The sequence below is a fragment of the Mytilus trossulus genome, chromosome 2, assembly GCF_036588685.1.
Source record: "Mytilus trossulus isolate FHL-02 chromosome 2, PNRI_Mtr1.1.1.hap1, whole genome shotgun sequence".
NCBI classification, from domain to species: Eukaryota; Metazoa; Mollusca; class Bivalvia; order Mytilida; family Mytilidae; genus Mytilus; species Mytilus trossulus.
In genome coordinates, this window is record NC_086374.1 from 14,437,874 (window position 1) to 14,459,746 (window position 21,873).

Sequence of the window (21,873 nt, forward strand, 5' to 3'; positions counted from 1 at the left end):
GTACAAATCACATTGATATTTCGAGACTATGTATGGTTATTCTATATAACTTCCACCCTTCAATTGTTGTTTCTACTGTATTTTTTTTTTTTTTTTGAACAACTGATCTACAGCTTATTCCCCCTCCCAAGCTGTTTTGTTACAAACTTAAATAGGATCCTTATAAAATCGATTAAAAAATAATCACTTAATTTGTATAGATATCTAAATAGTCGGAATACATTCCATTGAACACAAAGCTAATCCAAATCAGATTTTATTTATTTTAATATTCTTAAATACATTTCTTTTTTTGGCAGAACTTACAAAAAATAACTAGTATATGGTTTGTTTTGTGAAACATTGATTTAAGATTTACATTGTACAAAAAAATATTATGAAATATTTGATGGCCCACCCTTTGATTGCAAAACATAATTATCATGTTTTAGCACAAAATCGTCAAAATTGTTTTTTGTCTGTTACACAAAGTATAGTACACAAACTACGCTAAGGTATAGGTTTGGTTAAATAATTATAGATTATCACATGGCATTTTCCATATGGCCCTGGTATCAGCCCTAGACTCCCATATCAGGCCAGAGGGCTTTAGCCCGAGGGCTTGATATGGGTCGTGGGCTGATACCATGGACCATATGGAAAATGACATGTTATAATCTATTTATCACATATTTTCAAGCAGTAGAAAACAAATAGCTTACACCAAATTATGTTTGATATTTCATCAAAAAACAAAAAGATATTTAAAGAAAAAAATAAATAAATATCACAGCTAGTAGGTTAAGAACGTTTTGTGAAAAGTTTCAGAAATGATTAACAATAAATATATTAATTCTAAGAAATGCAAATATTAAATGACTTTAAAGTGTTACATTACGGGATCTTTTGTGATTTTCACTGTTGATTTCTACTTTTTTCATCTACAGCACATTTGTAACCTTCTAAATTTCTTTTCATTGTGTTCAACTTGTTTACAAATAGCCTTTGATTGACAGGTTACCGGAAGTTAAACTCGAGGGCTTGATATGGATTTCGAGGGCTGATATCGATATCGGCCCCGAGGGCTGATAACCAACCTTGACTTCCGGCTATTATTGGCCATGCAAAAACGTACATATCAGTACAAAATATGTGATAAACCAAATTAATATTTTTTTAATGAATAAAATATGTTTATATGTAGATCAGCTGAAATATAAAATGTATGCAACCTTTTCTCTTTAATTATTAATTTCAGAATACAGAAATTAACATTGTGTATCAAATATTATCATGACGATGAAGAAATAAATAAAGATATTTAGAAATTTCCATATCCCAAAATAGAACGCACTTATTGGTCTGTAACGATTTATTCGGGAAGTTATTCAATGACCGTTGAATCGCTGATATGTGTTATATAAGGCAATGATCTTTTTTCTTCCTAAGTGATGATAATGTGGATTCCTGTTTCCTATGTTTGATATAGTTGAAACTGAAAAAATAATACGTTATAGAACATGGATATGGTAAGAACACATTTTATAAATAGTGCTCTTTTTGAATATAACTATTAAACTATATTTTGTTTGTTTTCTCTTGATGTTGAACAGAAAACGTTTCAATATATTATTATATATGTCTTTTAAATTGAATGTTAGTGATTCTATTTTTCTTCAAGATGTCTGATATATTATACACTCATAATTATAACAGTAATGCATTCACTATTAAAATGCTCAAAGGTTTGTAGGGGTACAGAATTATGAACAACTCCTCTACGAAAGTCCTTGTTAAAGGAACTTACCACCATAGATGAAATAAAAATAAAGTAACACAAATATGTCAGACATCAACGACATGTAACGATAACAAGTGAACTAAGAACCTCGAGTCAACAAGCTAGCAAAAAACACGCAAACACAAACCTTAATATAATTTTAAAGGTAAAAATCTCTGCGTGGCCTCGTGTGATATATAGTTATTTCCTATCTTATATTCCTATCATTACAGCAATATTATCTCACATAAATATTTTGTAAGTAACTATGACCTTGATCTTGACTTCAGCATCAATAAGATTTCCCTCCATATATCTAAGTATAGTTTTCAACACCCGGAAACTACTTTTCTGCACAGATTGTGGTCTATTTGTATAAACTATGACATTAACTCTTGAGATACGGACTTAACAATCAATGGGTCTCTTCATATATACCAAGCTCAACCTCATAAATTCATGAAGAATTTGATCAGGCATCTGTTAACCACACACACACAAACAAACAAACACACCGTTTGTCAATGAGTCTTTAGTAACTTTGCATTTGACCTCTGTCAAAGTGATCTCAAACTCACCATGGATTTTCCTAACAAATGTTAGCGATTGCATTGAGGTGTAAAGTATTTAGAGTTTAAAAATGGCATCCGGAAACGAAAATCACTGAAAAACGAACGGATCAAGAACTACACGCCTTCTGTAACGTTATAACGTGGAATATGTGCATGTTCCTTGATTTGACAGGCACATACAAACAGTTGTGAGCCCTAACCCATCCATTTAGCCTTTTGCAAGGTGATTAACAGCCGAATATAAGAACAAACTATAAAATTTAGTTGGAAAATGTTCATTTGCATTTACAATTGTCCGGTTCTTCGACATACTTTGCAGACCCTACCCATTTTATGGTTAATTTGTTTTCTACCTGAATATAAATTAAATGTTTGCAAGTAGACCTTAATCAAGTAACTATTAATTAATAAATAAATCTATCGAATAAAATGACCATTTTCCTAGATTCTTAAGGTAACAGCGACACAGCCGTTTAGATTGATTTAAAACTATAATTAAATTTATAATTTTATGCGTCCGAATTTCTTTTCTAGATTAAACATCACCTGTAACGTTTAAACCTACAAAATTTGGATTAGATATTTAATACAAGTAAGCAAAAAGTGTTTAACAATTTCAATGAACATCATAAGGATCGTATATTTGTACACACGATTGTACATGTACACACAATACTGTGAATCTTGAATACATCAAACAGCAAGTAAACCAATATGGCAGGGTCAAAATCGGCAGGCAACCACGTGTGTTTGAATACATATTTTAAATAATAATTCAATAAAATCGATATTTTGTACATGCATATCAATGATAAAGCATCCTTAAGCCTTACAATTTATATGTTTCTGCTTAGAGACAAAATATAGACAAAAACATCTGTAAACATACAGTTTTTAACAATAGTCAGGTGAAAATATAAATTGTCAAGAGATTAGAGGAGATTATCAAAGATCTGCGAATTTTAATGTCTTTTATCAATCTCGGAAATTATAAAACTAACATTTGTTTAACTATTCACATGTATTTCGTAATAATCTAGTTTTTAACGATTTAATTCAGAATTTCATAAAAAATTGTTATTTACCGTTATTTACCGGCGAAACCTGTTACCTGTATGGTGTATCAAATCATCAGCCTGGTACCTTTGATATCTCAATATGATATACCTATATGTTTTGTTATTTTATTGTTTTCTTACAGGTCAATGTTAAACTCTCAATGGTGTTTATTTTTTTATGGGCAAATGGTATTACAAGCGATACAGTTTGCAACCATCCAAAGCTTAACGCGTGTAATTTTGTTATTGATGATAATTCGGTAAATAATTTGAAATTACAATTTAAAGAAACGGAAAGTCTATCTGCTAAGATAAGATTACAGTTTGCATCGCCTTTCAAATCTACAAATGGTACAATATTACCAACTGACTGGACAATGACCACTCGGGGGAAATATGGAGGCGACTTTTTCACTGCTTGGCCAGTTGATTATTCCCTGTATTCGTTTGGATTTTTAAATTCAAGAATGCTGTCTTATATTCCATTGAATATAACTGTGAATCCGCCTGGGTGTGAAGTTTTGATAGGAAATATAAATACAGACTGTGGTATTACAAAGACTTTATCAACACAAATAAACATCCAAATTAAAGAATCTCATCATAACCACAGTTTAAAGTGGTGTTATATAAAGGAATATAAGGCAGCCCGGGATACAATATGGTACACAATGATGGTATATTTTGGGATTCCATATGCGATGTTTGGGTTTCGATGTTGTCAGGCAGAAGAGACGGTACTATCATGTGAAGATGAATATAACATGCAATGGAACGGATATCAAGTGTTACCATATTATGTTGGAATCGTTTTCTTTTGTTTCTTTCCAATTTTTCTTATGAAATTTAGTGCACGTGCAATGGATTCCGGCAACAAGTTCAAGGACAAATCAAATACATATGAAGATTTAGATTCGGATAAGGATGAATGGCTTTATTTACAAAATAGAAGCCCTGTTACATTTTCAAAGTTGATACTCGGGATGTTTGGCCTAGGAATAAAACATCCAGTAACAGCGTCGAGAATAAGAAGAGTAATTTTTGTCGTTGCAGCACCTATAGCAATTTACGTTGAAATTTTGATGTATCATTTTGGGTGGCCCGAACTTGTTCCGGCATTAGTTAAAGCTAAAATACCATTCGGTTTTGCAAGTATTGCAGGTGGGATTGTAGACTGTCATCCCTTGTTTCTTCCGATGATTGGAGGTCCATTTGTTGCTCTTTTAACATATCTGATGATCGGAATTATAGTTCTAGCACTTCCGAGAGATCTTGGTAAAGCTGTAGAAAAAGGTATTTCTTCCGATGGAAATGGTAGATGGACACTTTTGCGATTACACACAGTAACAATTGAGGAATTATCTCTAAAATCCTGTGTCAATAAGATTGGATATCATAAGGTTCATGCAGTGTTGAAAGCCAATATTTTTATGCTTATTAATCCAACATTTTGGCAATTTGTAATTAACTTTTTTGTTAAACGATGGAAACGATGTATGTTAAAAGTTTATGCAGCTGTCCCATCGAACCAGTGTATTCAGTTTTTACTATTTCTGTTTCTTATTTTGTTTTATGTTGTGATTTGTTTTACTGAAACAATACTATGTATTTTATACTATGGCATTCCAATTTTCAAATTTCTCACTACAATGGTCAATGGTTATACAATGTATCTAAACAGACAATTTCTAGACAGACACCAGTTGTTAAAGATTTTCTTCATGATAATGTCACCCTTGTGTTTGATATATTATTTATTCATGTCATGTATTGTAATATCAGAATCTTTTAACTTTTTGGCCAAAATCATATTTTTTGTTTACCTGTCAATCGTCATATTTCCAAATTATTCGTTTAGTTTTGTTTACTCAATAATCATGTTATTATTTTTCATCTATCATATAATCGTAGAAATTGAGAAGGATTACTTTGAACTGTTGCATCAAACTATTAAAGCCGTGAAACATATGAAGGGTGAAAAGTCCAAAAAAGAGGAGATCAAGTGTAGTGACTTATCTGAGTCAACTGTTGTAATCAAACAAGAGATGGTGGTGATAGGAGAACATAGTTCGAATGAGCAGGAACAATTAAGGGAGAAAAACAAACTTCCTGGTATCCAGAGAGATTTATACGAGTATGTTGTACGAAAACATCGACCACTTCACATTGCTATTTTTATGACAGTTATTCAGATTTGTATTATGACATTTTTAGTATTTGCTTCCATAATATATGTGTCTAGATTCGTCGATGTCCAAGAAACAGACGAAAAACATGAAATATTTCATGTGATAAGTATACTGTTAATTACGATCTTACCAAATCTTGTACACCGTGTTTTTACGCCCATAGTCAACAATAAAGTAAGGAAACATAAAATTAGACAAACAGTCGACAACTTCTATCATATGCGAATATAACTGAACAATGTGAAAACAATAATCAATCAATAAACCAAACTATGTTAGAAATCCTTAAATAGTTGTCTTTTTATATTACTATATTTATATGTAAAAAAAAATTTTTTAATCGAACAAGCTGCTTATGTCTTCATGTATGTGATTTGCTATAGCTTTGCTATAACCTTTAAAACCTGAGAATACTCATAGATAGATTTTAGTGTACTTCGCCTGTCTTGTGTCGATCTAATAAACCAATTTAAGCCTTTGTAATAGATTTGTCAGATTGTGCTCATGGGGTGCTGAAACTCCACTGGCCTAATTTTGGATGTAATTGGGTACTCAGAAACATTTTAAACCATGTTATATTATGTATCTTTATCCATCCAGAAACATAGTTCATTGACTGTTGTTGACAACTATCTGCCTTATTCGTTTATTTTGTGTTCGTTCATCAACCAGGGCGTTGATTTTGTCATCTGTGTTTGCCAATTTTTCCTTCCGCGTCTTTTAAAGCCTTGTTTTAGGTTTGTCATTTACTCATTTTTTATAGCCATACGGTTGTTTATAGCTGCTTTTATCCACATCCGTTGATCACAAGTGAGTTCTTGACTTAGATTGTTCATCTTGACTGAATTGAATAAGAGGAAGTGTGATTATTTAAAGTTTCAAGGTCCTTATCTATACTATATATGAAACACATATCTAATACATCGTATTTTCGTATATATATATATTTTTTTAATCATCAGCTTGTAAATATTTATTTACATTTTATGTAAGTATTGCAAGACGTTAATATATCAGAGGAACAACAAACTGTCATGTATTTGGTACTTGTTCTATATTTCGCCCTTTTATGGTACAAAAGTGTGGCAAAATTATTAAAAGAAATCACATTTGGTCATTTAAAGAAAATGTGAAGAAATGTACGTTTCAAAACCTTTTTATGAGAATACGTATATTGAGTGGCCAATAAGAGTATAAACTTAACTCTAACAAATCTCTCGTAACATTTTGCCTGTATCTGAATACACATGAAACACTTGATAGTGACAAACTCGTATGCTTTTAAAAATTGTATTTATCGAATTTTTAAGACCATTTGTATGTCATTTTTAGCTATGTATGAATCCCTTACAAAAATGTATTTGTGTGTTACCTTACCATGTATTTGACTTTTAAAACTGTTTTGTTTGCATGACTTTTGTAAATAATGTGTATATTATTATTTTGTTATGTAGTCGATGCGAACAGTTCATTTTAGCAAATTTTAATATGTAATCTGTAAACTGAATATCGACTTTCAAGTAGACTTTAGAGGAATATAGAAATCTAAAAAAAAAATGGTATGAGTTTCTTAATACGTCTTTTTTTTCAATTATTTATCTGTTATTTAATAACTGAAGCAAATGTTTTAACTCTTTATAGAAAATTTACAACGCCTAACCTCTCCTTATTATGTATTTGTATGCAGGAAGATTTATATGCATCTTTTTATAAATATATTGAGTTGGAAAAGCGTTGAACAAAACCCAATCTGTATAAATATGATTATTTTTGTATAAAATATTTTGTATTTTTCATCTTTTCAATGCTACATGTCATTTGATATGTTTTTTTTTTCAGTATTATAACATACAATCACAGCAGTGTTTTGCAACAGTTAAAATGCAATGTTTAATGTTTTAGGAATAATAGAGTTGTTTCGCTTGTGCCAGATCAAATAAACAGATACATACTTTGCCCTATTCATCATAACGTTTGCTTCACTTTATATCAGCCTATATGGATTGTTATGAATACGATACTTTGATTAAGCAAACAAATGAAACATTAGTCCAAAAGAATCTAAACTAAGTGGTCAAATAAAAAATGGTCTTTAACGATAGACAAGTGTCTTCATCGTATAGTATTACAAAGCTATGTGTGTGTTGGGCCGAGTGTAGGGTGGTAACTGTTGAATTATGTCAATTCTTATGCTTGGCTTTTCCCATCAGTGGCGGATCTAGAAATTTTCATAAGTGGGGACCCACTGACACTGCATAAGAGGAGACCATTTCAGTTACGCTTCAGTGATTCCCTACATAAGCAAATTTTTTCCCCAAAAAGGGTGGGGGCCGGGCCCCCCGCCCCCCTAAATCCGCTTCTGCCATCCCTCCTCCCTCCCCATGAAGTTTGAACATTACCTTGTTATATGAAATAAGTTTGAAAATTAATAGCAGAGTAAATATATGTTGTTTGAATTACATATACATAATAAAATTTCATCATGCACGCACCTAAACTGTATATATTTTATAAAGATAAAAATAAAGGAAAAAACGAAATTGTAAGCAGTAAGGTTATGCGCATGTGTCAAACACTCTTTGTGCTAATTAGAACACAATTTTGTTTACAAAGCGAAATAAAGTCGTCATATCAGAATTCAAGACAGACTACGAAATATCTGACATCAGCATCAATTGTTCACTGTAAAGAAATAAACAACGAATTTAGTATGATGTCCATTATCACTAAACTAGTATACATATTTGTTTAGGGGTCAGCTAAAGGATGCCTCCGGGTGAGGGAGTTTCTCGCTGCATTGAAAACCCATCGATGGCCTTCGGTTGTTGTCTGATCTATGGTCGGGTTGTTGTCTCTTTGACACATTCGAATTCCCCATTTCCATTTTCAATTTTATTAACGTTAAAATAGATAATCACTGATGACTGGTACACACACTTATTAATAAACAAATAGCAGAGTTAAAGTAGATAGTTTTGTACTTTAACCACAATCCTCTTCTTAAATAAAGGCAACAGTAGTATGCCGCTGTTCAAAAGTCATAAATCGAATCAGAGAAAACAAATCCTGGTTGCAAACTAAAATGAGGTAAATACGTCAACTATAAGAGGAAAACAACGAAACAACAGAAACACAAAAGTGCAACAAAAATTAAAAACGACAATGCAACACTCAGACAGCAACGAATTATAAGATAACAACTGCCATTTTCCTGACTTGGTACAGGACATTTTGAGAAAGAAAATGGTTGATCCTGATTTTGCAGCAAGCTAATTTAAACCTCCCGCTTTTATGACAATATTAAATATATAAACACTAAAATGAAAACACTACATGCCAGGACTACAGTACAAATAAATGCAAGAACATTCAGGACAGAGAAATACACAAATACACATTACAATAGGGCATTTCGACATGCTCATAGTAGTCAACGGCACAAGGAAGGCTTATAATTTAAAATATAAAAATGCTGCATCATATATATATATATATGTATAAAAAATCATCAACTATAGAAGAACCTTGCAATCCCGTTTCCTTTTCAGGACTAGACCTCCACCGCATTAGACTTATGACAGGTTTTTAGTTGGGTTCGTGTTACTATGCATTGTTCTTTTTTCTCTATGTTTTGTTTTGTGTAGACTATTATTTATAAAAAGAAGATCTGGTATGATTGACACTGAGACAACTTTCTACAAGACACCCAATGACACAGAAATTAGCAACTATAGGTCACCACATGTACGGTCTTCAACATTGAGTTGTTTGTCTTTTTATCTTTAAGCCATGGCGGTGTCAGATTTTCGATTTATGTGTTTGAATGTCCCTCTGGTATCTTTCGATACTCTTTTGCACATTTTAGTATTAGATACATCATATTTTATCAGTTGTTATTGGCTTTTATTCAACTTTTAGTAACTGCGAGTACCCTAGTTTTTGTGTTTACTTAGTTGTTTTGGGGATTGGTATGGGTCTGATGAGTTAATATAAAAAAGGAGATGTGTTATGATTTCCAACGAGACAACTGTGCACAAGAGACTAAAATGACACAAACATTAACAACTATAAGTCACCGTACGGCCTTCAACAATGAGCAAAGCTCATACCGCATAGTCAGCTATAATAGGCTCCGATATGACAATGTAGAAAAAATCATACAAGAAAACTAACGACCTTTTTTAAATAAAAAAATGAACGAAAAACAAATACGTAACACATAAACAAACGACAACTGAATTACAGGCTCCTGACATGGGACTGGCACAAACACAAGACCGTTTCAACTGATTTTTATAACGTTATCTTGTTACGTCACTGTTCAAGGTACGGGGGAGATGGGCAACCACAAACATGTTATAACCCTGTTAGATTTTGTATGTGTCTGTCCTTATCCTTTAATGCAGTGGTTTTTATCTGGTGGAACAATATACCTCGTCTCAGTTTCAAGGTTACACTACTATGGAAATAATGCAACTATTAAAAACAAGCTTAAGATAATGAGCTAGATTCTAATGTTTTTGTAATATTTATGTTCTTAACTCAGCGGAGATGCATACATGCATGAAATACATACATGTGTATATGTATATCATAGATGTAGCAACGTCAATAATATTTCTGCAAGACTGACATTGCTACAGCAGAAAACTGTCACTACTCCGAGAAAGGCATACTTTCTGAACCGTTATCAATAATAGTTTGCGTAAGGAATAGTTTAATATTACGTAAGAGTGTTTTTTTTCAGTTGGCCGGTTAATTAGGTTGACTTAAATACGGCCATTGACTAAATGCATAATTTGCTAATCGTTAGCTTTCAGATATTTAGCTTTTAAGGTAATTATCTGTTAAATAATTAGTAAAACTTTAGTATTATATCTCTATTTACAGGCTTTTAAACAGGCAATTCATTAAACTTATCTCTTTAGCAATGCAGCTATAACTGCAGAAAACGTATATTTGTTATGTAATTGAGGAATATATATATAAAAAAAAGAAGATGCGGTATGATTACTAATGATACAACTCTCCACAAGAGACCAAAATGACACAGAAATTAACAATTATAGGTCACCGTACGGCATTTTACAATGAGCAAAGTCCATACCGAATAGTCAGCTATAAAAGGCCCCGAAATGACAACGTAAAACAATTCAAACGAGAAAACCAACAGCTTAATGTACGTGTAAAAAATTAACGAAAAACAAATGTGTAACACACCAACAAACGACAATCACTGAATTACAGGTTCCTGACTTTGGACAGGCACATTCATTCCGTGAGAATGTGGCGGGGTTAAACATGTTAGCGGGATCCCAGCCTTCCCCTGACATGGAACAGTGGTATAACAGTACAACATAAGAACGAAGTTCAACTATAAAGATCAGCTAAAAAAGGCTTAACTCGTCTCGTCAGATGAAAAAAAATACAAGTGGACGTATGCAGTTATTACAGCATATTGACTCACAAAATTCATTTGAACTTTAAGACTTTGTCAACTTTCCATTTTAGCAGTGAATTTTCATTTACAATTACCGCTTTATTTTAAACAAGGCGATATTTTTTTTCTGTATTTGAACTGTTACATTTTTCTTTTGTAGTTATTGTTTTCGTTGTAAAGCCTTCTTGCAAAAGACAAATGAGATTTTAAGCAGTCCAATACAAAATATCTCGGATCAAATATAACTTTTAACATTAAAGTTTATTCATTAAACCTAATAACTATATTCGTAAATAATAGGTTTTATGTAACTTAACCATTTGAATAAATAGAATCTATGTATTGAGAGAAAAATCTAAAGACTTTTAAATCAATTTTACATTAAGAAAGAAAGCTCATACAAAATATTTCTGGTCTAAGACCATTATATTAAAGTGCACTTGTTTGAATCATGATTCTTGAAGATTATGACGTTAAACAATAAATTAAACCAAAGACACATCTCATGAAAAGATGATACAAACGAAACGTTTATTTTTTTATTTTCAGTAATCAAAAATGGACTTAATTGACGAAGGACAAAACGAAGATAATTTTAGCCAACACAAATCTAAAAAGATATAGATAAAAATGTAACTCGAAGAAAGAATAAAGAACACAATTCACATACGTGTATTATGGTGCTAATTTTAAGGAAACACCTGACCGATGTACAAAAACTAAACAAATAAGTAACGATAACAATATTAAGGTTTGCGTTCTTTCGCAAAGGTTTGCGTTATAACGCAAACATAGGAAGAAAAATTAAAAAAAATGTGTGGCGCTAATACGCTTCCGTAATTAAGCATGAACTTGCCAAATGCATAAAGATGACAGTTATAAAAGCTATCATTGTAAAATGTACATGCATTTGATTTATTCCTGCAGTTTCCATTGTTCCTAGACCTTACATTTTTTTGTTGTTCCATTTGAAATATAAACCTGCTACTGATGACAAGGTTTTTTTTATTCTAGATTTTAATTTACACCTTACCGGATAGCTCGAACGGACGCCTAACGGATAACTTTTTTTCTATCCGTTCATGTCCGTTAGACGTCCGTTCTTATCCATTAGGCGTCCGTCCATATCCGTTGCATGTCCGTCAAGCGTCCGTTTTATCCGTTGACGTCCGTTCTGTCCGGTGGAAAATTTTGAGCATGTTCAAAACTTTGAACGGACGTCCAACGGATAAAATGTCCGTTGAACGTCCGTTAGGCGTCCGTTAGGCGTCCGTTTTGTACGGTATTCGTTTTGTATCCGTTACGTGTCCGTTATGCATCCGTTGGAGATCCGGTAGACCAATTCACCAACGGACGTCTACCGGACGCCTAACGGACGCCTAACGGATAAACCGGATGCCTACCGGATGTAAAACGGACAAATGCCAATTGAAATTTCGCATGGTTTATTGCCTTTAACTCTTAGATGGTTTATTGCCTTTAATTATCAGATTATTTTGTTCATCCGTTTTATCCGTTACGCTTCCATTAGGTGTCCGTTTTATCCGATACTCGTCCGTTGGATGTACGTTCGACGTCCGTTCTGTCCGGTACGTATCCGTTTCACGTAGGTTCAATGTCCGTTGTGTGTCCGTTAGGCATTCGTTACATGTCCGTTAGTACACCAACGGACTCCCAACAGATAAAAATTTTGTCAACGGATAACTTTTTTTTGTATCCGTTAGGCGTCCGTTCGAGCTATCCGGTAAGGTGTGACCGAGGCTTTAACGATTGAATCAGTTGAATAATTGTACATATTGTAGAACAAGAATTTAAAAGTTGCAAAGTGTAACAGATTCTCGAATGTGACAATGCTGTGACACGTCTTCACGTGACGGTTCTATATATATATGCACTGTTTTCTGGTGTATATAAAACAAATGGTTGGATATACGTCAAAGGGTTGGTGGCCTTTCGACACCATAAAATCAAAAGACATCTAGAGATCAACATACGGGCTTAAAAAATACTTTAAACATAACAAAATATATATTCTATAAATATTGGCATACTATGTTAAAAAAATATTTACCAAATGTCATAGCAGCTTTAAAAATTGAGCCAATTATATTCGGCAAATTTTGGAAACACAACATAAATAAACAAACACCGATATGCTCTGATAATATTCTTAATTTGCATGTCCCAAGTCAGGAGACCTTAGTTTAATGGATTTTCGTTGGTTCATGTTTGTCAGGTTTAATTTTAGTCAATTGTGTTGTTATAAATTATGATGTTGGTGTTTTGGTTTGAATTGTTTTACATTTTCTCATGTCGGGAACCCTTTATAACTGACTAAACGGTACGGATTTTTCTAATTGTTGAAGGCCGTACGATGGTCTATAATTGTTGTAATCCACTTCATTTCAGCTCTGGTGCATAGTTGTCTCATTGGCAACATTACCACATTTACTTATTTTCATACTAGAAGAAAAATGACTCTCCGACTCCGACTTCCACAGAAAGTGGCACATACATTGTATATCAGACTTAAATTGGTCATCCTTTTGATATCATTTTTAAAAACAAGGATGGATTTTTTGTGGAACTTTGTAATAGTTCACGAAAAAATATAGGAGTAGTATTATTGATCAGGCATTTCGTTATAGAACTGTTGCTTAGTCTTTAGTTTTCTATGTTGTGTCTTGTGCAATGTTTGTCTTTTTCTCTTTAAGCTATGGCGTTTCAATTTATTTTCGACCAATGAGTTTGACTGTCCCTTTGGTATCTTCTGCCCATCTTTTACATATTAGAAACAAAAGTGCGTGGGAAATCTAGAAACCTTTTGTTTCGGCTGAAAAGACAACATGATAATGGTTAATATTTTTTGACTTGTGACATCATTACGTTTTCCTTTTTTCAAATCAATATTGATTCGCATATTTACAGTTTGAAACACGCCTAAAAAATCATAACGTAGTATTGTGTTCTGAAATTTCTCAACATAACAAATACACCTTAGGCACTGCACAAGATTGTAGGTTGTTTAAAAAACGTTTTAATAGGTATTTTTTCAGTGGGAAGTGGTCGTTAATAGAATTAAGGAAAATAAACTTTTAACTTTGGTGTTGCCATCTGTATATATCTACAGTTTGTTGGTATGGTAATGTTTACAGCAACGTGTGTGTTCTAAATTGGTAAGACTTGTTGTAATTTAGTCCCGACTGCTTGGTAAATATACTTGTCAATGAATAAAGCTACGTGAATCAAGAGGGACGAGGATGAAATAATAGAAACCGATTTTTAACTCCCAGACTGGTAGATATTCCAAAGGTTCCTCTGATTTTTATCCATTAATGAATTTAATGTTGATTGTTGATTTTTGTATCATCTTTCATTTTATTTGATTTCATTTTTAAATCACAACTGTTTTAACTCCATCAGATCATATGCTGTGGACATTATTTTAATATTCTGCATCCATCAAATCACGTTCTTGTTAAATGGGAGACGCATGCAGAGATTATTCTAAGATCAGATGCAAGGTTACGCTTTTGTCATTTTCATTGTTGTGTTTTGTTGTCGTTTCCGATATTGTGTTTTGTAGTCAATATCATTATTCTGTTTTGTTGTCTGAACCATTATTTAGTGTTGTTGTCGCTATCCTTATTGTTTTTTAATGTCGCGGTCATTGTTGCGATTTATTGTCGCTACCATTAGGTTGATTGTCAGTGACCTTATCATGTTTTGCTGTCGCTACCCTAGTGTTTTGTTGTTGTCAATGCCAGTAATGTGTTTTATTGTCAACTAAAACATTGTTGGCATTTATTGGTGCTCCTATAATTGTGTTTTGTAGTCGGTATCATAATGGTGTTTTGTTGTCGGTTCCATTTTGTTTTGTTGCTACCTTTGTTATGTTTTGTTGTCGGTATCATTGTTGTGTTTCATTGTCGTTGTCATTGTTGTGTTTTGTTGGCGTTGCCATTGTTATGTGTTGTTTTCGCTATCGTTTGTTTGTTTTGTTGTCGCTACTAATATTGTGTTTCGTTCTCTGAGCTATTGTTGTGTTTTGTTGTCGGTGTCATTATTTATTTTGTTTTGTCGGTGCTTTTATTGTAATTTGCTGTTGCTACCATTGCTGGGTGTTTTGTTTTTGTCTGTTCCATTAAGGTATAAATTGTCGGAGCCATAGCTGTGTTTTATTGTGAAAGCCTTTTTTGTATTGAAAAATACTAATACTGTGTGTTTTGTTAATGCTTTTTTTGTATTTGTTGTCAGTATCATCATTGAACTTGATTGTCTGTATCATGACTTCATTTTATCGTCAGTGTCGATACAGGGTTTGGTGTTGTTGTTGCTCTTTATACTGTTGTCAATGACATCAATATATTGTGTGATTTGTTTTTTGTATTTTGTTAACAGAATTATTTTGTTTTGTCAATTTCATGAACATTTAGTGTTGTTATTGTTATTTTTTTATGTTATTGTCACTGGCATTATTACTCTTTTGTTGTTAGTGCCTTAATGCAATTTTATTGTTGTAAGTACCATTATGTATTCTATCCTTGCCATTGTCATTATTGTATCATGTTGTTGTCAGTGTCATTATTGTATCATGTTGTTGTCAGTGTCATTATTGTATCATGTTGTTGTCAGTGCCATTATTGTATCATGTTGTTGTCAGTGTCATTATTGTATCATGTTGTTGTCAGTGCCATTATTGTATCATGTTGTTGTCAGTGTCATTATTGTATCATGTTGTTGTCAGTGTCATTATTGTATCATGTTGTTGTCAGTGCCATTATTGTATCATGTTGTTGTCAGTGTCATTATTGTATCATGTTGTTGTCAGTGTCATTATTGTATCATGTTGTTGTCAGTGTCATTATTGTATCATGTTGTTGTCAGTGACATTATTGTATCATGTTGTTGTCAGTGTCATTATTGTATCATGTTGTTGTCAGTGTCATTATTGTATCATGTTGTTGTCAGTGTCATTATTGTATCATGTTGTTGTCAGTGTCATTATTGTATCATGTTGTTGTCAGTGTCATTATTGTATCATGTTGTTGTCAGTGTCATTATTGTATCATGTTGTTGTCAGTGTCATTATTGTATCATGTTGTTGTCAGTGTCATTATTGTATCATGTTGTTGTCAGTGCCATTATTGTATCATGTTGTTGTCAGTGTCATTATTGTATCATGTTGTTGTCAGTGCCATTATTGTATCATGTTGTTGTCAGCGCCATTATTGTATCATGTTGATGTCAGTGCCATTATTGTATCATGTTGTTGTCAGTGTCATTATTGTAATTTGTTGTTGCCATTGTCATTATTGTATCATGTTGTTGTCAGCGCCATTATTGTATCATGTTGTTGTCAGCGCCATTATTGTATCATGTTGTTGTCAGTGCCATTATTGTATCATGTTGTTGTCAGTGTCATTATTGTATCATGTTGTTGTCAGCGCCATTATTGTAATTTGTTGTTGTGAGTTCCATTTTTTGTCGGTTTCATTAATGGGTTTTACTGTCGGTGCCTTGCTGTTATTAAGTTGAGAGTTTCATTATCGTGTTTTTATTATGCAGTCCTTATATCAAATCGAAATTTTCATTCGATCACTGCCTCCAAATAGTATGTGCTTACGATCACGGTAAATCATTGTATTAGACTCGTCTAGTTCCTTTCGCAAAATTAAAATAAACAATTGTAAATCTTAATCGAATTCAATTTTTAACATTAATTCCTAAACGCAACATTTCAAATAATTTGTTTCATGCTAGCCCTTCTCCTTCTTTCCTTTACCCGGCTACAAAACTACACGAACAAAGACTCCAAGTGTTAGATGCCTTGCAGTATGAATAACAGTGGTTGTATAATCAAAACAATTTCTACAAATGAAGGTGGTTAATAAATAGTATATCATAAATCAGAAGACAATATCTTAAAATATATTAATAATGACATCTTTCGTAATATATTTGTGGTGTATCTTCTGCATCCATCTATATCTAGAAATGGCTATTAATGTTAGACCAGACCGACAGCTTGTGTGATCTTTATCTGTCTAGTACATATCAAATTCTAAGTAAAATGACATTGTTTATATACTTTATTTTAAGGACAGACAATAATTTAAGACATGGCGTGATTCAGAACAATAAAAAGATTAAAAAAAATATTCGCAGTTCATTAGGATAACAACTACCACTTACTAATCTATACGCGTGATAGAAAGAGCTGTGATTAAAATTTATTAATATTTACATGAAATTGCAAATAAAACGACCAGTGTAATCTGAGTTGATAAAATAAAAACAGCATTTGATATATTTGGTTCGTCTCAGGTACCTTTCTTGATTTACTTTCATCGTGGACTCTCTAGTCCTAAATTCGAAAGCCAACGGTGTATAAATACATTAAATTTCGATTGAGTTAAGTCATTCCAATTGATATTTTATTGTGTGTCGTTCTATGCTGTGATGTTTTACTACTGTTTTAGAAAAGGGAGAAGTGTTGGTACTATTAAAACGTTTAACTATGCTGCAATTGTTTGCAACTGTCCTAAGTCAGGAATCTAAATAGATGTTCAGTGGTTGTCGTTTGTTTATGTGGTTCATAGTGTTTCTCGTTTTTTATATAGATTAGACCGTTGGTTTCCCCGTTTGAATGGTTTTACAGTAATTTTTAGGGCCCCTAATAGCTTGCTGTTCATTGTGAACCTAGGCTCCGTGTTGAAGACCGTATCTTGACCTATAATGGTTTACTTTTATAAATTGTGACTTGGATGGAGAATTGTCTCATTGGCACTCATACCATATCCTCCTATATCTATTGAATACATGAAGTGCTTTTGGTCAAACCGAACGTTTAAAGAATACCAAAATGTACGCTTTTACAGTTCTAACCTCTTGTATAAATACGTTTTTTTAAGTATAGCTTGTTCTCTAAATCGAAGCCACTGAAAGAGATTGGAATCAGTTTAAAGAGTAGCGGATTTCACATTCTGAAAAATCCTATCTTATGAACTAAGTTATTTTTTATCGACCTACCCATCTTTTTATTATTTCCTTCATTTATTTGCCTATTCTTTTTGCAATTCCAATGACAATATACAAAGCTTTATTATCGAACTTTTTCCCATTCAAAAATAAAATTATGGATATAGATATTATCCATTAAATGGCGGGGTAAAACGACCTCATATTATGATTTTTTTTCCATTCTATTCGTTCTTGCTAACAATGAAGATCTGTCCTATACATATCTAGCACTGATGACAAATATATATTGATACCTCGGTAACATTTAATCTAAAGGCCATTGTTAGTGATGAAGTGTCTATTCAAGGTTTCTTGCCGATGGCTAAATTCATGCGTTTATTGATAGTAAAGTGTAATAACATTCAGCAAACAATTTTTCCATAATAGATAAAGGGTCAAGACGAATCAAATATGGCTTATTAGCCTGCTTGAGCTATTTTCTGAAAGAGGTCTCCAACAGATAAGCTCAAAAGGTGAAGCGATGATTTAGCGAAAAAATACTTACAAATAACGAGATGAGATGTATAACTGTTGTAGGATGAACACATTGTATTGTGGAGTAGTGTAGTTGTTTACGCTCCAAAATATCGTCTGATTAGAAAATTTACTGATCGTGTTCTATTCTCTATTTTGACTTTCCCTCAAGTTTTTTTCTTGATTTGTTTGTTCGGAATAGATTTACCAGTAACTGTAAATTATCGTTGCTTCTTCTATGTAATAGATCAACATTGGAAATCATTATTTGTTAATTATGGCATGTTTGATTTTAATTTAAGATATTTCTATATTTAGGCGGATGGAGGACTGTTTAATTCATATAAAACTGGCTTCGGGTTTTAGTCGAAACATTATCCTACTTTAATGATTATTTTTCTTGTCTTATCGAAGAATTTTGTAAAATAAAGAATTCTTAAAATATGTGTACCAAATAATCAGATTTTTTGCTGTTTGTTGCACATGATAACGGCTGTTTTAAATGCTAATCTTTTTAAAAAAAAATAAATGTGTGATTTTTCTTTATTTTATCGCGTTCTTCTCTCACACGTAATGCTTGAATGAAACAACTATGGCTAAAAAATCCCTGTGATGTGAACAAAACTAGTTATTGGTTTATTAATGTCACATATGCAGCAAGTCCAATATCATAGTTTATCATCAGAATCGCCATATTTATTTTCCTCTGTATAATTACGAAATCTGTTAAAGAACCCGTTTGTACTAGATCGATACATTCTTGTGCGCAAGGCAATTGTTCAGCTATCAAAATAAAGAACTGAAGTCAAATAAGGCATAAAGTTTATTATAAGTGTAAAGAAGTTTATGTTATGATACAAGGAATATGACGCCGGAAGAAAAGTTATCATTTTTTGAGACAGTAGGCAAAGAACAGGAAAAGTGTTTAGAAAGAATTTCTAAGATTAAGCCCATTTTTGGAGGTAAGAAAACTTGCATAATTGTTATGGTCTTGATATTTTTTATGAAACACGATGCTATACCTGATGTTTATAATTCAATTTCTCACTGTAAATAGAAAGACAATAATACGTTGCTATCATGAGCGATGACTAGTAAGGTAGAATAACAACTGTTGTAAACATTTAACAGAGACAGTGCATTTTTAAAACAGAATAACACAAAACTCATAGAAGAACAGACGAAAGGAATGACCAAGTACTCCAGAAAATATTTGTATTTTTCGATGCATACGATGAGTTACGTGCAAGTAATTATTTTCAGATGTTCGCTTAAACTTTTTCTGTCGAATGGAGTTTTCATTTTTACTCTGTTTATCTACAAAATAAGAAGTTGTGCTCTGTGGTGTTTACTTTGAAAGTTATTACGTACAATTTGAATTTAATATTATTATTCTTTACTGTGAAAATATTTTTGGCTTTTTTCCTTGTTTCCTCCGTTTATTTTTTTAAAAATTAAAATCGTTTGAAAATGTTCGATGTTTTTCTTGATATATGACTCTCAACATTCCACGACCTGAACTATTCTTGTCAATCATCAGATTTTATTTCATTATGTTGTCTATAATACTCTCTAACAAAACTACTGAATAGTTTAACCTGCATCATTTGTAAATTGCCTTGGAATTATATATAACAATTTATCCACATTTAAGATTCATTCACATTACCAATTTCACTTTTAACGGTTGTGATATGCTGAAGTACTAACATATTGTTGAAATAAATAAATGACATGATAATAGCATTTAAATGATTTGCATTATTTGTAACACGAGTCCATTAATTGGAATTTTACAGATAATGCAAATACTAAACATATAATTGGTGTAAATTGACGACAAATGTTCTTTCATCAGTGTTTTCACACACACATACCTAGTTTGACTTATTTAAACACTTTGTAATAACATTCAAAAAGAGGTCCTTTATATATTGAAATGTATATAATTTAAAAAAAAAATAAAAAAAATAAAACTGTATGTTGACTATTTTATTTAACGTAATATATACGAGATGACAAAAATATGCCTTGGTTTAAAGTCATATAAAAAGAGTCTTTTGTAAGTATGGTGTTATGGAATTGTTGAACCAACGCATGCATACAAGTAGGTCTATAATAGACATCCGGTCTCAAATTGACGTCCCTTCTTTAAAACGATACCCATTGATATGACGTCAATGTGAAGTAAATTACTAAACCGACAGTCGAATCTTTGCGTCTCTAATCGAGTCTTTATTGGTCCTCAAATTTAAGCCCAGTTCTTGCAATTAAGGGGATATTACCCAACTATTTGACCTTAATTGATTTGGTTCGTTTAATTTTCACAACATTTTGACAAAATATCTACCTTGAACTGTCGAAAAAAAAAATACAAAGAAATTTGAACTCTACAATTTACGAGAATAATTTATTGGATATATAACAATTTGACAGACACTAATTTTGATCATTTGGAATTTATAAGGATCCGTGTTGAAGACCATACTTTGTTGCCCCATATTATCATACATATACACTGTAGATTTTAGCACTGCAACAAGTGTGTTACGATATTTCTCAACTCAAGAAAATTAAAATTTAATATTTAAATAAAATACACTGTAGATTTTAGCACTGCAACAAGTGTGTTACGATATTTCTCAACTCAAGAAAATTAGAATTTAATATTCAAATAAACTCCTCATAGATACCAGGATTATTAATTTTGTATTTACACCATACGTGCTTTTCGTCTACAAAAGACTCATCAGTGACGCTCGAATCCCAAAAAAAGGCAAAATATAGTACGAAGTTGAAGAGCATTGAGGACCAAACTTCCAAAAAGTTTTGCTAAATACAAAGTTCTACGGTAATCTATTTATGAGGTAGAAAAGCGTTAGTATTTCAAAATTTCAAAAGTTTTGTTAACAGTTAATCTAACATTATGACCATATCAATGATAATTCATGTCAACACAGAAGTGCCGACTACTGGATTAGTGATACCCTCGGGGTATTAAAACTCAACCAGCAGTGGCATCGACCCAGTTGTTGTAAATAAAATCATCATAGATACCAGGATTAAATTTTGTATTTACGCCAGACGCGCGTTTCGTCTACAAAAAGCTCTTCAGTGACGCTTGAATCCAAAAAAATGTAAAAAGCCCAAATAAAGTACTGAGTTAAAGAGCATTGAGGACCAAAGTTCCAAAAAGTTTTATCCAAATATATCTACGACAAAGTGCGAGACTTACCGAGTTTTTTAAATACTTTTAAAATGTAACTGTTGGGAGTTGAGAAAAATCGCAATATACGATTTAAAGTGGTAGAATCTATTTCTCTTTTGTTTTTTATCCTTCCCTTTCAATGATTTGCAG

The 21,873-nt window shown here is 32.2% G+C and overlaps 2 protein-coding genes across 2 annotated transcripts in view; both read left to right on the top strand.

Annotated features, from left to right (window-relative positions):
- Positions 1–1,377: 1,377 nt before the first annotated feature.
- LOC134706560 (uncharacterized) lies at positions 1,378–6,716 on the top strand. Its single transcript, XM_063565590.1, has 2 exons — positions 1,378–1,508; positions 3,533–6,716. The coding sequence occupies exons 1-2, from the start codon at positions 1,500–1,502 to the stop codon at positions 5,807–5,809; spliced, it is 2,286 nt and encodes a 761-aa protein (XP_063421660.1). The 5' UTR covers positions 1,378–1,499; the 3' UTR covers positions 5,810–6,716.
- A 12,579-nt stretch (positions 6,717–19,295) lies between these two features.
- LOC134706561 (calcitonin receptor-like) overlaps positions 19,296–21,873 on the top strand; it is a 51,403-nt gene continuing 48,825 nt past the window's right edge. Inside the window, exon 1 of the mRNA XM_063565591.1 lies at positions 19,296–19,477. Coding sequence (XP_063421661.1) covers positions 19,381–19,477 — 97 coding nt within the window. The 5' untranslated portion in view covers positions 19,296–19,380. The remainder of the gene's footprint in view (positions 19,478–21,873) is intronic.